This window comes from Manduca sexta, chromosome 17 (genome assembly GCF_014839805.1).
Source record: "Manduca sexta isolate Smith_Timp_Sample1 chromosome 17, JHU_Msex_v1.0, whole genome shotgun sequence".
NCBI classification, from domain to species: Eukaryota; Metazoa; Arthropoda; class Insecta; order Lepidoptera; family Sphingidae; genus Manduca; species Manduca sexta.
The window spans coordinates 1,901,861-1,916,004 of NC_051131.1; the positions used below are offsets into that span (position 1 = coordinate 1,901,861).

The 14,144-nt window shown below is 37.4% G+C and overlaps 2 protein-coding genes across 2 annotated transcripts in view; both read right to left on the reverse strand.

Moving 5' to 3' along the window:
* The window catches only part of LOC115452490 (ankyrin repeat domain-containing protein 29), a 50,407-nt gene extending 47,766 nt beyond the window's left edge, over nucleotides 1–2,641 (reverse strand). Inside the window, exon 1 of the mRNA XM_037439524.1 lies at nucleotides 2,321–2,641. Within this exon, the coding sequence (XP_037295421.1) occupies nucleotides 2,321–2,332 (12 nt within the window). The 5' untranslated portion in view covers nucleotides 2,333–2,641. The remainder of the gene's footprint in view (nucleotides 1–2,320) is intronic.
* A 205-nt stretch (nucleotides 2,642–2,846) lies between these two features.
* Nucleotides 2,847–14,144, reverse strand: part of LOC115452491 (zinc finger protein Xfin) — a 41,314-nt gene continuing 30,016 nt past the window's right edge. The window contains exons 2-6 of the mRNA XM_030181036.2: nucleotides 8,154–10,042; nucleotides 7,593–8,081; nucleotides 3,769–3,885; nucleotides 3,269–3,425; nucleotides 2,847–3,109 (exon numbers count right to left, since the gene is read on the reverse strand). Of these exons, the coding sequence (XP_030036896.2) occupies nucleotides 2,888–3,109; nucleotides 3,269–3,425; nucleotides 3,769–3,885; nucleotides 7,593–8,081; nucleotides 8,154–10,036 (2,868 nt within the window). The 5' untranslated portion in view covers nucleotides 10,037–10,042 and the 3' untranslated portion in view covers nucleotides 2,847–2,887. The remainder of the gene's footprint in view (nucleotides 3,110–3,268; nucleotides 3,426–3,768; nucleotides 3,886–7,592; nucleotides 8,082–8,153; nucleotides 10,043–14,144) is intronic.

Genomic DNA, 14,144 nt, shown 5'->3' on the forward strand with positions numbered 1-14,144 from the left:
TTTGTTCGTGGAGTGCTATAGGCTATATATCATCACGCTATACCCAATAGGAGCGGAGCAGTAATGGCTAATCTCAGGAAATACCGGTCCAAACTGAAAAATTCTTTTTGCGTTGGATAGCCCTTTGTTCGTGGAGTGCTATAGGCTATATATCATCACGCTATAGCCAATAGGAGCGGAGCAGTAATGGCTAATCTCAGGAACTACCGGTCCAAACCGAAAAAATATTTTTGCGTTGGATAGCCCTTTGTTCGTGGAGTGCTAGAGGCTATATTTCATCACGCTATGATGAATAGGAGCGGAGCAGTAATGTCTAATCTCAGGAACTACCGGTTTGAACTGCAAAAATATTTTTGTGTTGGATAGCCCTTTGTTCCTGGAGTGCTATAGGCTATATATCATCGCGCTATGACCAATAGGAGCGGAGCAGTAATGAAACATGTTGCAAAAACGGGAAAAATTATAAGTTTTGAGAGCTTCCGTTGCCTGCGCTGCGTAAACGGTTAAATTTATGCAACAATGATGTATGACGGGATTGTTCCACTTTAAAAGTTCTAAAAAATATATTATAAAACAAAGTCCCCCACTGCATCTGTCTGTCTGAACGTGTTAAACTCAAAAACTACCCAACGTATTAAGATGAAAATTGGTATGGAGACAGTTTGAGACCCTGGGAAGAACATAGGCTCCCGGGAAACTACTACTTTTATAACGGAAAACTTTAGCCTGAAAAACTTTATAACGCGGGCGGAGCCGCGGGCAAAAGCTAGTTTAAGATAAATCTACAAGTTTGTGATTTATCAATTACACGTATTACTAAAGTTGTATGACGTGGGTAGCTATTTCTTTCCTGATTAAGATATGTGCATGGGCGTAGCTAGGGGAGCAAGGGTATGCAGCACCCACTCTAGAAACGTTTTTGCTATTCTTAGATAAAGCATTGCGTACAGGAGCCTAGCGAGGCGCATTTGAATACAATTCGCCAAGCTTATCTTGTACTCCTGTCAGCTACCCTTCGCTAAAGAAAATCCGTAGTTATACTGATGGAATATGTGTGGCAACCCTGCAGAACGGTTCAGCGACACGTCGGACCGGCCCGGACCGGTGTGGTCTTGCCTTTATATGGAAACTACCCTCACTATAATGTATGCTGCAACTAGCTAGTTTAATACATCACTAGACCAATAATTCTGGGTTCCATCCTCGTTATGTCATTATTAAGGCCTGATGCACTTTGGTTTAGCATATATAGGCTGTGAATTGGAGGGGTAGTTTTGAGAGGTTTCCATAGCCAACTTGTTGTTCGTGATTGGTATTTGCGTCCAAAGTGTAACAAAACAAAGTGTATCATTGGTCGGGAAAATTTCAGCGAAATCTGTTGGATCTCATCTCCACACGGATATTGACGATATATGCAGTTATGTCTAAATATAAATATGAATTTTAAACAAATCTTATGGCGAAAATTCTTAAGTAAAAATTATTTACTTAACAAATTTTTGTACCTACCTCGTAAGTCTGAAATGATGAAGTAGAAAAATAGATGATGGCCGAATTTTGATATTTAAAACAAAAATTTAAGTATGTACTAAGTACCTAGATGGCAAAAAAAATACCACTTTGGATATGATATGATAAGAGGGATGAGCTATGGCCACGCTTACGCGCCGCGCCCTATGGAATATTCTTCGCTGACAAAATCTTGTCAGCGAAGATTATGGTGGGTGTAATTGGTAAAACTGACACTTATTTTTATTGCCCTACCTGGCAATGAATCCCAAGTTGCACCGGTTTTAAAGAAGTCTTGTGTAAAAATTTATAAATATTGTATGGTTATGGTTGTTTTAGAAAAGATAACGTAATAAACACAGTTTGTTATAATCTGGGGAATTCCTTACTATACCTATTACGTGATAAAAGTATTTTAAATTAATAATTTTACTAAGAATTGATATCAGCCTTCACTTATTTAAAAATAAGTCAAATTATAAGCAATACAAAATGCTAATTACCCAAATTATTGATATTTGATTGTTTTAACAATTCATCAAAACTAATTTACGATAAGTACGTAAGAATGTGTAAGTACTGGAATCCTATTTGTTTGAAAGAAACAACGAAATCAATATAAAACACAGCTACTAATAAAAATAACACGCCGATCTACGTAAAAGTAACAGAAGCCGTAGATTAATACACACGTCAACAAATACACCCCTCGCGAAGGGATGTCTCGTGTGCAAAAACTACCCACGCAAAATACCTATATTGAAAGTCAAAGCAAGGTTGTGTGTGTCGCATACAAAACCAGTGTACTCACCTTCAAAGACATTATGAATTTCAATCGATTTCAGCTCACCAAGTGAAGAGGAACATTCATTATTTCAAAATAATTTAAATTTCCGCACTTCGGTACTTAACGATAAAAATGACAATAAATACACACTCGATAATAATATTACGTAACGTAGTATACACGTAATGTGTAATTAAATAGACTTGTCTGTTATTGTCGCGTTCCACAAGACGGTTTCGATCGAATTTATTTCGGTTAAACGTAATCGCACGTCACAGAACCAACGTCTAAACGAGCTCACTATGGCGCCTCGTCTATTTTTTGCGAGCGTGCAAACGGCCTGTGCGTACTGTCAAACTGACTTTGACGTTTGAATTTACGTTCTAGCGACATTGAGTTAGTTTTATGATATTTTTAGCATTATGAGGTTTTGACAAACTCATTTATATGAGACATGAGTTATATTATTATAAGTAATAACAATATCAATCAAAGCAAAATATTTATTGAAAATGAATTTATTTAAAAAAATTACTTTACACTTATAATATTTGGAAGGTACGCAAAAAACTTAAAACATAGTAAACATAATTAGTTATAATTCTCCTCCAGCCTTTGCGCCTCACTGTTGATCATTAGATGAGTTTTGACTGCTTCGATAGCTGTTTTTGCATTGTATTTATCTCCATGCATCGTAGTGAGATGGGATCGTAGCTTTGTCGCCATGTTTGTGGAATATTGGCAATGGTGACAAGTGTACAGATATAGGCCACTGTGTCGTCCACTACGTAGTACATGCTTACGAAGATTTTCCTGTAGACAAAATTATAATTTATACTTCTATAAAACAAGTATAACATTAAATCAATTTCGTTATTGTTTTAAGGCATATTAATAGCCAGGAATTGAAACATCTAACGCCATCTATTACAACGAAAAGGCATTAAAAGTAAAATTTGTTTAAATACTAACCAAACTACCACATGTAAACTGGCAATAAGGGCAGCCGTACGGTTTAATTCCTTTGTGACAAAGCATATGCCTTTTCATATGGCTTGCCTGGTCCGTTTTAAATGTACACAAATTACATTCATGGTGTTTTATACGTTCGCCGTGGGAACGCCGATGTCTGAAAGCAATATTTTAATTTATTAGTATTGTCGTAGATTGCATAATGTTGAATATTTAATGTTATGATCAATTCTATTTTGTTCGTCAAATAATATGCAGTAGAAGTCAGTAACGCCATCTTTCGTTTTAAAAAATATTCATTATTAAATTGTGTTATGCGACATCTATTCATACAATTAAAATAATTTTAGTTTTGGAACCAAACATGAGTATAAAATGTTTCGTCACAAACACGGTAGATGGCGCTGAAACACATTTTTTTATTGTGATTGGATATAGGCCAGGAAACCTGCTAGACAAGAAGCTATACAATGTCCATCATAAATCCAGCACTTTCATACCTCGCGAGCTGAGTGGCAGTGGTCGCGACATAGTTGCACTGGTCGTGTGGACAGCGTTGCACTTGATTGGTCGCCGCGCCCGTGCAGTTACCGGCCACGTGACGCGACAAGGCCGATCTGAAATTTGAAATATTGTTATAATAAATTAATTATATAGGTAATATTGAACTGAAATATGCGTAAAGTTGACTAGAAATAATTTCAACAACTAATTTTAAGCTTGACTTCGTTCTTCTGCGTATGTTTCTTTTACACAATTTATTAATAATATGTAAACAATAAAAAATTTCACTATGTGATTGTTTGAGTCAAGACATACTTTTTTCACAACGTTAGTCCCCAACAGTATTTATAAATTGTACCTGGTCTGGTCTGGTTGTCTATTTCTTATGCCAAGCAGCAGTAAACAAATTCTTCAACTTTAGTATAACTTCACGTTCGTTAGTTAATAACTGTTACTTTGTGAAATTCTTAAATAAATATATAAAACATTCTGTTTAAAAGACAACTAATCATTTGAGATTTTTTTTTATGATATAGGGAGCAAACGAGCATATGGTTCATCTGATAGTCAGTGATGACCAACGACCATGAACATTTGCAATACCAGGGGGTATAAAATATCTTGTCTTAGATTAGAGCGCAAGGCAATGCCATGCGTTTCAAAAATGTGCGTGACGTTGCTATTGTTTATGGACCATTCAAGCTAATTAATTAACATGTACTACGAAATTTTTCACAAACGATCCTTGATATGAATAACCTCACAAATTATATTAACAAGTTCTAAAATATAATATAAAGAGCATAAAAATATTTCTTTTCCTTCACCTTGTCATATCTAAAGGAACAATTATTTTGCAAAATACTGGAATAAGACAGTCAATATTCTAATCCGGTAGTGTGTAGCCATGAATCGATTTCAACACTCAGTTACTGGGAACCGTTTGAAATCTACCATCGAACTTTACGACTCCGCAATTTATGATCTGTGGAGAAATCTTAATACTGTCGCGTTTGGTTTCTAACAGCAGCTATATTTGTGTATTTGTTATTAAACATTGTTTTGTTGTAGAAGGTCGACAAATTAATGTTGGTTTTTTGATAAAAATAAAGCAGTTCTTTGGCCATTTTTATGTATGTTTTCGGGTTATAAAAATCAAAACAGATATAAATATGGGAGCTACTTACACATTGGTTCGGTTAGCAAGATTGAGTAATAAACAAAAACTTCATTTTAGATCTAAAACAGTTTCATGTCTTATTACAAGTACATCTTATCTTTAGCTTAACCATTTCAAACACACACGATCATTGGAACTCAGGCTAAGCCAACACAAGACGCGATTGAAATAATTAAACAGGGTTGTCAGTAAGTTATGTTCACGCCAGGCCGAGTGGACGGTGGACAGGGACGCAGTGAATGCAGATAAACACCGGCCCGCCTTAATGAGACGCCCAGTTAAAGGATTCTACGAGACGTGTTAACTGTTAGATTTACGTGTGTGAGAATTTGTTGTAACTAAATATTCCTTATACGGTGATGCCTTAGTAAAAATATCAGCGATATCTAGGTTGTCGCGGTTATGTCGGCCTGCCTAGTTTGGTCTTAATGTCGCACTATTAAAATTAATACAAATTCGATAAATATTTTTTTATTTATATATATGGCATAGGTTGGTGTGTGTGCAAGTGCGTCACCACTAGAAAAATTATGAACTATTTCGTCCTACTAAATTCTTCATAACAACAAAAAACAGTAAAATTAATTACGTACCAAATCGGTAGATCGAAGCTGGCAACACTGGGCTTTACCGCAGCTGCATTAATGCAAGACGTCGCAATAACACGTAAGATATTACACAAGTTAGATCATCAGCGGTGTTAGGCGCCCCCCAATGGCTCCTAGATGTGCAATTGTCTAGATATGTTGGAAGTTGGCCGGTAATGGCGGCGCGGAGTTGATTCACGCGAAATGTTTCAGCTCCCGCAAGAGTTCGGGCGGTTAAGATCGTTCGATTTCCCGGTTCTCGGGATTGTATGATAAATTATGCATTTTTGTGTGGAATGGAGGTTGTGATTTGTCGTAGTGACGTTATCTTAAGATGTTAATCACACGTTGACCAGTAATTGCAGTTTTAATGACTTTTGAAATGGAATATGATAGTGCTCTTACATTGTATCGTGACAGGAACTCGCAATAAAAGAAATTGTCGTAACAATTTATTAGAAGTTATAAATATGGCTTGGCTATCATTTTAACACATTGGAAGGATCCATTCCAAGTTTAAGAACTATTAATAACATATTCAATTAAATATATTTGTTTTATTTCAAATAAATTCCACACTTAACCTCACTTTGTATTTGTTATTCGCGGCATGTGAAACGTGGAAATAATGAGAGCTGTTAAAAAAGAAGTTTATTTAACATTTGTAACATCTGCATCTAATTAGATTAAAGATTAGAAAGCGCTGTGAACTGTAAGCATACGTAGTCATTTTAATTTATACAAGAAATAATTAGATTTTTATTGTAATTGAGATAAGACTTAAAATAATAAGTTCGATTGGGTGCAGTGGCCAGTTTAAGTATGAATAGTGCAAAACCGATCTTTATTTTAGATTAATTTAATATTGTATTTTAATGGCTGGGTATAAAGACACAATATTTTATAATCATAAGTTTAAACGAAATTCGATAAAGTTTATTATGGATGTTGGCTGATAAAAATAGCGTGTAACCATGCAGTACTATACAACTTAAATGCTATACGAATTACGATGTTATTGCTGTAAATTCACAGTCGTGGCGCACACAAACTGCCGAAAGACCAGCTCGTATAAAAAAATACCACGAACGCTTTTGCGGCAGTACATTCAGCCACAAATACGAACTGTCAACCAAACACGATTCACGACAATCAAACACTGACAACGCATACCTAACACGTGAGAACGATAAACCGAAACTATCTTCGTTTTGATCCGCGGCGTTGAAAATACGACGCATCCGGCCGCCAAATTTATTACTTTATGGTATAAAAATGTCATCGCTGGCAACACCGAGTGCACAATCAAAGCGCTGCTGTCAAATTACGCGGCTGTCGGTATTTGTGAAGGAGTTGTGGCGACGTGTGACACGCGTCGCATCCGCTGCGCGTGCGCTGACCAACGTGACGGGCTATGTCGAGGCTATTTCTGTCAGTGCGTTTTGTTCTTGCTTCCGAGATTGTTTATGGTGTGGATAAGTGAGATATTTAGGATACACCGGGAATATTTTGTTAAGAGAGGTTTTTATTTGTATTTTGTTGTAAACAGTTGAACTAAAACCGTTCTTTACATTTTTCATATTCTTTCTTTTTCCATAAAAACTTCTTAAGGTAACGATTTCTAGCATCATGTTTATGGGCAGCGATGATTAACAATTTCCATCAGACGACACAGTTCTCTCTTGCATCCCTTTTGCTAAATATTAAGATCTATCAACAAGTCTACATTGAACACAAAGGCAGACCACCAGAGTCGAGATTGGTGTCTTTTCCCCTCCATACAAAATAAATTCTTAAGATCAAAGTGAATGACGTTGTGTAAAATATGTCGTCAGTCTGTTAAACTTAATTTAGTTTATATATAAATTAAATTATAAAAATTATTGCTTTCGTATTGGTGTATTTTTTAAAATTAGTGATTTAAACCAGTAATCAGCAGAATTTTTTAAAATGTATTTTATATTACAAAAAACATCCAACTTCCATTGCCAACACACAACCGTTTTGATAGCAAATATTCTTTTAGCAGATATTGGTACAAAAAAGTACTAACCTGCTAGAAAACTTCTTGCAACACTTGCCACATTCCCAGTCCACGTTTGGAGCCTGCATTCTGTCCATCGAAGGCGCCAACGTCGGCAGCTTCACTCTTCCACTGTGCTCATTCTTTCTATGGTTGGCCAGGCTTGTTTGCCGTGTGAAGTTAGCGCTACAAGTCCCACAAACAAACGGCCTTTCAAATGTATGCTGCCGAAGATGTTGCCGTAGAGATGCCTTCTTAAAACTTTTTGGGCAAAGTGGACACATGTACTTGACGAGAGGTTTTACACCTTCTCCAATATTGGCAGTGGTACGAATAGGTTCTGAGTGTAGAACTTCGTGGAAGAAACATTCAGCTTGAGAATCGGTGGTGAAGAGGCATTGGCTGCAGTTCCAGTAGATTAAGGCGTTTGAGGTGGAAGGTAGAAACTGGCAGGCGTTGGACCTGATGTGGCGGGTCACTTCTTGGGACAAGATGAAAGCCATACCACATTTTGGGCACCTGAAATAATATTTTAGCTTGAGAAAAATATACAAATTACAATAAAACTAAAAATCTAATCTGACTACTTACTTCTTTTTAATATCAGGGTGAACAGCACGAATATGTTCTTTTAAAACCAGAATATTTTTTAGTATAACATTGTCTATGCAATACGGACACTTTTTAGTCAGGTCTTTGGACAATTCTCCGTGCTCTTTCATAGTCTCCTTTCTTTTAATTCTATGCTCCGAAGTTTGCCGGTGATGCTTCGCTTCTTCCGAAGAATTGAAGTTCTTTTCGCAAACAAGACAGAAGTAAGCTCTTTGTTTATGCTTAGATTTTAAATGAGCTGCTAACGTCAACGATGATTTGAACTTCGCAGTACAAAGTTGACATTTATGAAGCTCCTGATAATCATCTGTTCCTGTTAAAGCCAGCGGATGTCCAGTTCTTTCGCTGTGTTTCTTCATTTCTATATTATATCTGAATTCTTTTAGACATGAGTGGCATTTGATTATCGTCTTCTTTCTGATAATTATAGGCATTGATCTGTTGATAACAGCGATAACTTCGCTATGATCAGAGCTGGATATGTGTTTTAGCATCTCTTGGGACGAGTCACACTCGAATTTGCAAAAGGAACACCAAAATCTGCCTTCCATCATAGACATTCTCTCTTCGTGTGCTTCCGAGAACCAATGCTGCATGAAGTTGGAAAGCCAGTTAGTGTAGAACTTGCAAGGGCTGCACTGGAAAGGCGATTGGTGGACTATAGCGTCAATATTGTCCAGAATCAGTTGTTGGTAAACGGAACTGTTAGTTTCTCGCGCTTTGCGAAAGTGGTAATGAGATATGAGATGCTTGCCCATTAGATGTTGTTTGACTCTCGACTTGCAGCCTCCACAGTGCACGTAATTTGGCTTTCGCTTTCGTTTTTTCTTTTCAATTTTTAATTGCAATTTCGAGTTAGATTTTTTGCGTTTTCTTTGTACTTGCGAAAAGCTAGCATCGTTGATAAATCTGGATGGACGTGGCAAGCGTTTTTCAAGGTTCAAAGGTTCTAGATGCCCAGAAAATTCCAATTCATGTTCAGGTAGTACCTTTTTCAGATGTAAACTTGAGCGTAGATGTTTGTCATAAATCGCTCTTGAGCCCAGTCTTCTATTACAAGGTCCACACCAATACTGTACCGATCCTTTACTCTGTATAATTGGTTGCATGATTTGAGTCTTCTCGTTGGCACCTGGAACCCATTTTCCTTTGGTATGCCCTGGAGGAGGCGCATCGTAGTCGTCATCCCTATCATTACCATCGGGAATGATTTCTCCCGTATGTTCTTGATCATTCATATCCCAGTCCTCGTGTTCAGGAGATGCTGGTCTCCATTTACCCCCCGTATAATTCGGAGGTGGTTTCCACTTTCCTTCGGAAGTATGGTCCTCTTCGTCATCTTCTTCAGATACCTCCGACTCTTCGCTATCCTCATAGCACATAGTATATGTCGAGGGAATATCTTTTTTGACATTACCACTGATACTGGCAACGGCATTAATAAGTTTAGTTTGATTGTCGACGTTGCTTCCGATCCTCAAACTGTGTCCCCCTATCCAGTCTTCTCCTCTTAGATTGGTTTCTAGAGGACTCATTCGAGGAATATCTCCCGAAGTAGATGCTACTATCAAACTCTTTCTATCGCTGGCTTTTGATAAAGTAATTGGTGGGGTGAGTCGTGCCAAGGAAGTCTTCTTAACACTGCTCTGGAGTTCCAAAGATTGAAAGAATACATCAGCTCCGAGGCTGTAGGTGGGTTCGAGAGGATCTATGGGGGCCAGGCCAGGTTTTGCCACGTCGTTCTTCAGTTTGCCACATCTCTGGCTCCGGTGTTTGATGTAGTTGTCCAAGCCGATGATGGTGGCGTTGCATTTGATGCAGAGATGATTGTCGTCATCATCGTCCTCTCGTGGCGACAGCATCTAAAACTAAGGAAACAGAAGACTATAATTCACAGATATGATAATAATTATGCAAGAATGTGGCAGGATTAAGTAGATTTTATTGTGTTAATGAAAAAAAATCTATGTCGCTATAGGACTTTCTGTAGATCTTGGTAATTTTATGCTACAATTGGCGTGTGTTAAGTCAGTAGCATATTTTTTCAGAAAAATAAGACCATATTGTATTACTTAATGAATTCAATGATTCCTTATATCATTATAAAAGTAACGGTTTTAATTTTCTTCGACATTATCTACGGACTCCACTGCACATGTCATCAGGTGCAATGGAGCCTCTTGCATTAAGAATAATCCAAGTTACATGATAATTACTAAAGTTCTAAAGGGTCGATTACACAGGAGTTGAGAACGCGGCGGGTCGCGGCATCGCGTGGTGTGCGAACATTAACTGACGACGCGCCGTCACAGTTAACTGTGCCAATAAATACACATCGAATGCGGATTATTTAACGGAATAGTTTCGATCATCGATTATGTATGCGCGGTAAAGTGGCATATTCAATGCAGAGGGAAAACGTTGCGGGAATTTAATCGCTGAAAATAACAAGTCATATTAAATACTAGCTTTTGCTCGCGGCTCCGCCCGCGTTATAAAGTTTTTCAGGCTAAAGTTTTCCATTATAAAAGTAGTAGTTTCCCGGGAGCCTATGTTCTTCCCAGGGTTTCAAACTGTCTCCATACCAAATTTTATCTTAATACGTTGGGTAGTTTTTGAGTTTAAGACGTTCAGGCAAACGGATGCAGCGGGGGACTTTTGTTTTTATAATATATTTTTTTAGAACTTTTTAAGAGGAATAATCCCGTCATACATCATTGTTGCATAACTTTAACCGTTTACGCAGCGCACGCAACGGAAGCTCTCAAAACTAATAAATTGTCCCTGTATTTGTAACATGTTTCATTACTGCTCCGCTCCTATTGGTCATAGCGTGATGATATACAGCCTATAGCACCCCACAAATAAAGGGCTATCCAACACAAAACGAATTTTTCAGTTCAAACTGGTAGTTCCTAAGATTAGCCATTACTGCTCCGCTCCTATTGGTCATAGCGTGATGATATATAACTTAGAGCACTCCACGAACAAAGGGCTATCCAACGCAAAAAGAATTTTTCAGTTTGGACCGGTAGTTCCTAAGATTAGTAAACAAATATAATGAGAAAGCTTCGAACTGCTAAGCTATCGAGATTTACACGTGTCATTGTGAGTCAACCATAAAAGATAGACATATGCTGTCGTGGGATATTTTTTACATAATTTTAAGGAGAACATTTCCGTCATACATGATTTTTTATGTAGCTTTAACCATTAAGGTTGCACACGCGACGGAAGCTTAAAAAATGGAGTAACTTCTCCCGTTTTCCCAACATTTCCCTTCACTGCTCTGCTCCTATTAATTGTAGCGTGATGAAAAGTATACTATAACCAGCACAGGAGTATGAAAAATAATTGTACCAAGTTTCGTTAAAATCCGTCGAGTAGTTTTTGTTTCTATAACGGTTATACAGACAGACAGACAGACAGACAGACAGACAGACAGACAAAAATTTTACTAATTGCATTTTTGGCATCAGTATCGATCCCTAATCACCCCCTGATAGTTATTTTTGAAATATATTTCATGTACAGAATTGACCTCTCTACAGATTTATTATAAGTATAGAAGATAATTGATAACATAGTTGAATGTGGAAATAAGTTATCGTGAAGATTTTTACAAACATGTATTTGTAAAGCTATTTATTATGCCTAACTAAGTCAATTTTTTATGGAACACAGTTTGTATACAAAATGAAAATGTAGTTCTGTTTTCGTGTATGATGAAATCATTAATTAACGGTATTTTTCCTACAGGCAGGAAATCCGCTGCGCGTTATCATCTCATGTATATTTCCGGGCTGTTCACATCTACCAAGATTCTAATCTATCTGAGGTTCTAATCTGATGTACATTTGAAAACCATCCCTTTCACTTATTTTACATAATATATATAGATACCTACATGATATATGAAATTGAACACGTATTTTTAAATTGAAATCTAATTGACGGCAATAGAGTTATCTTTACAAATGTGCAGGGTCCTTTAAGCTGATTACGGCGGAACTCGGCTAGTGTTTAGCATACGATTGAGTTGTGAAAAGTATTCGCATTGTTGGAGCGTCACTAGCACTACTCATAAATCAGTATGACGTCACAACACGATGCCATTTTACTTTAGGCTGACTCGGTAGTTAGTTCTACGAAATGATAAGTCAATTAGTCATGTAGAGGGTTTTAATATAGGACAGCAGACACACTACACTAGCCCGGTGAGGTATAGTCCAATACAATTTTGACCAGGAAAAAAATTACACTTTCTTACTACAACAGATAGGGTTCGTTACTCCAGCAAATTTCTACGACTTACGCCTTTGTCTCTAAAAAGGCGTTATGTTAGGTGCTAATGACGACAATTACATTTAATAACAGTAATAAACATGAGAACGGTTGTACATAGACAATTGTTATTTATTCAACAATAAGTCAATGTAGTATTAAGTTATGCTGAAGTAATTAAGATGCGAGATATAGCAACAGGTGGTCAGAGCATGTGTTATTACTAATTACCAGCATTTACCCGATCTTCGGAATTAAAATGTTCGGAATAGATACAGACCTTGTTGCATATAAGGGCAAGGGAAGCTTTTGAGAGTGAAAATGCATAACTGCAATATCTAGGAATTAAAGGGGGTAAAAGTTTTTTGGCTATATAACTTAATGGTAACAAAACCACCGAAAATTTTAAATTACAAAATAGTGCTAGCACAGTAATGCAGTTGTCACTGAAGAACTAGATATTACACTTGAGCAAATCTATCAGCATTTAGCAGCAATCCCGAGAAAATCAGTAGACGCATTTTTGGTTCGACTTGTAAATCGAATAAAAACTTCATGATACATAGTCCCATCACTAAGCCAGTACAGCGATTCACTGCTAATATTATACCTAAAGCAATCATGAAAAATTCTTAAAAACTATAATTGCAATAAATTCTCCGAAGCAACTCAAGTGACACGATGATCGTACGAATGAAACGATTTTTAATTATCTTCGGAGAGGCCGGATACCTGTTACGCTCGGGGGCGGGGGGGTGCGAGGGGTGGGGTCCAAAGACATCGTGTGAATCAAACGGTCATTAATAATTCGGCAGTCACCTGTCTGCCAGAGCTTACCATTGACTTCTCGACGCGTTACTGATACTGTCCTGATTGAAGCTATCAAACTTTACATATTCAGGGAACGAAGGACAAAGTAACCATATTACCTATTTTTGAATTATTTATATTGTAGGTACCCGTAATAATTGAGATTTAAAAAGAAGACATATTTGTTACATGTTTATATTTTCCTTTACTGAATAATATTGTGCAATTTAGTTACCTGATGTTACTAATGTGACATAATCATTCCGAGTGAATATTTATAAATATCGACTGTATTGTGGTGGTGTGGGTTGGTAATATATTCCAGGAGAAGATGGGAGTATGGGCATTTTTCAAAGCTAACCGACAAATAAATGTCCGTTAGGATTGTCAGTCCAACACATACCAACATACCATCCCTAATCTCAAAGGCATAGATGCGATTGCAGGTGTCCATGGCAGTCACTTATCAGATCAACAGTTGATGAAACCTAATCGAGTTCAAGGGGTAAGATCCGCAGTGACGCGCGTCAGTCGCGCCCGCGCCGCCTGACACCATTGTCACTGACAAATGACTGACAAATAGCACGTCACCCGGACCTCGTTAAAGTCATTGTCATTACCGTGGCTTTTAATTGTTACTGTGTCAGTACACGTAACGACGTGTACTGATTGTTATTCATAATTGCGAATATGCTATTTTTTACAGTATGGTGGTAAGGAAGTGGAACTGTTACCTCTGTTGAACATCTCTTCCGCCTGGCCAATGACAAGAGAATACAAGATGCTCACGGCCAACGTTCAACAATGAAGAGGCACTTGAAGAAGAAGACGAAGATGGTGGTAATACGCCTGTGGTTACCCCTTCGCGGATAAAAA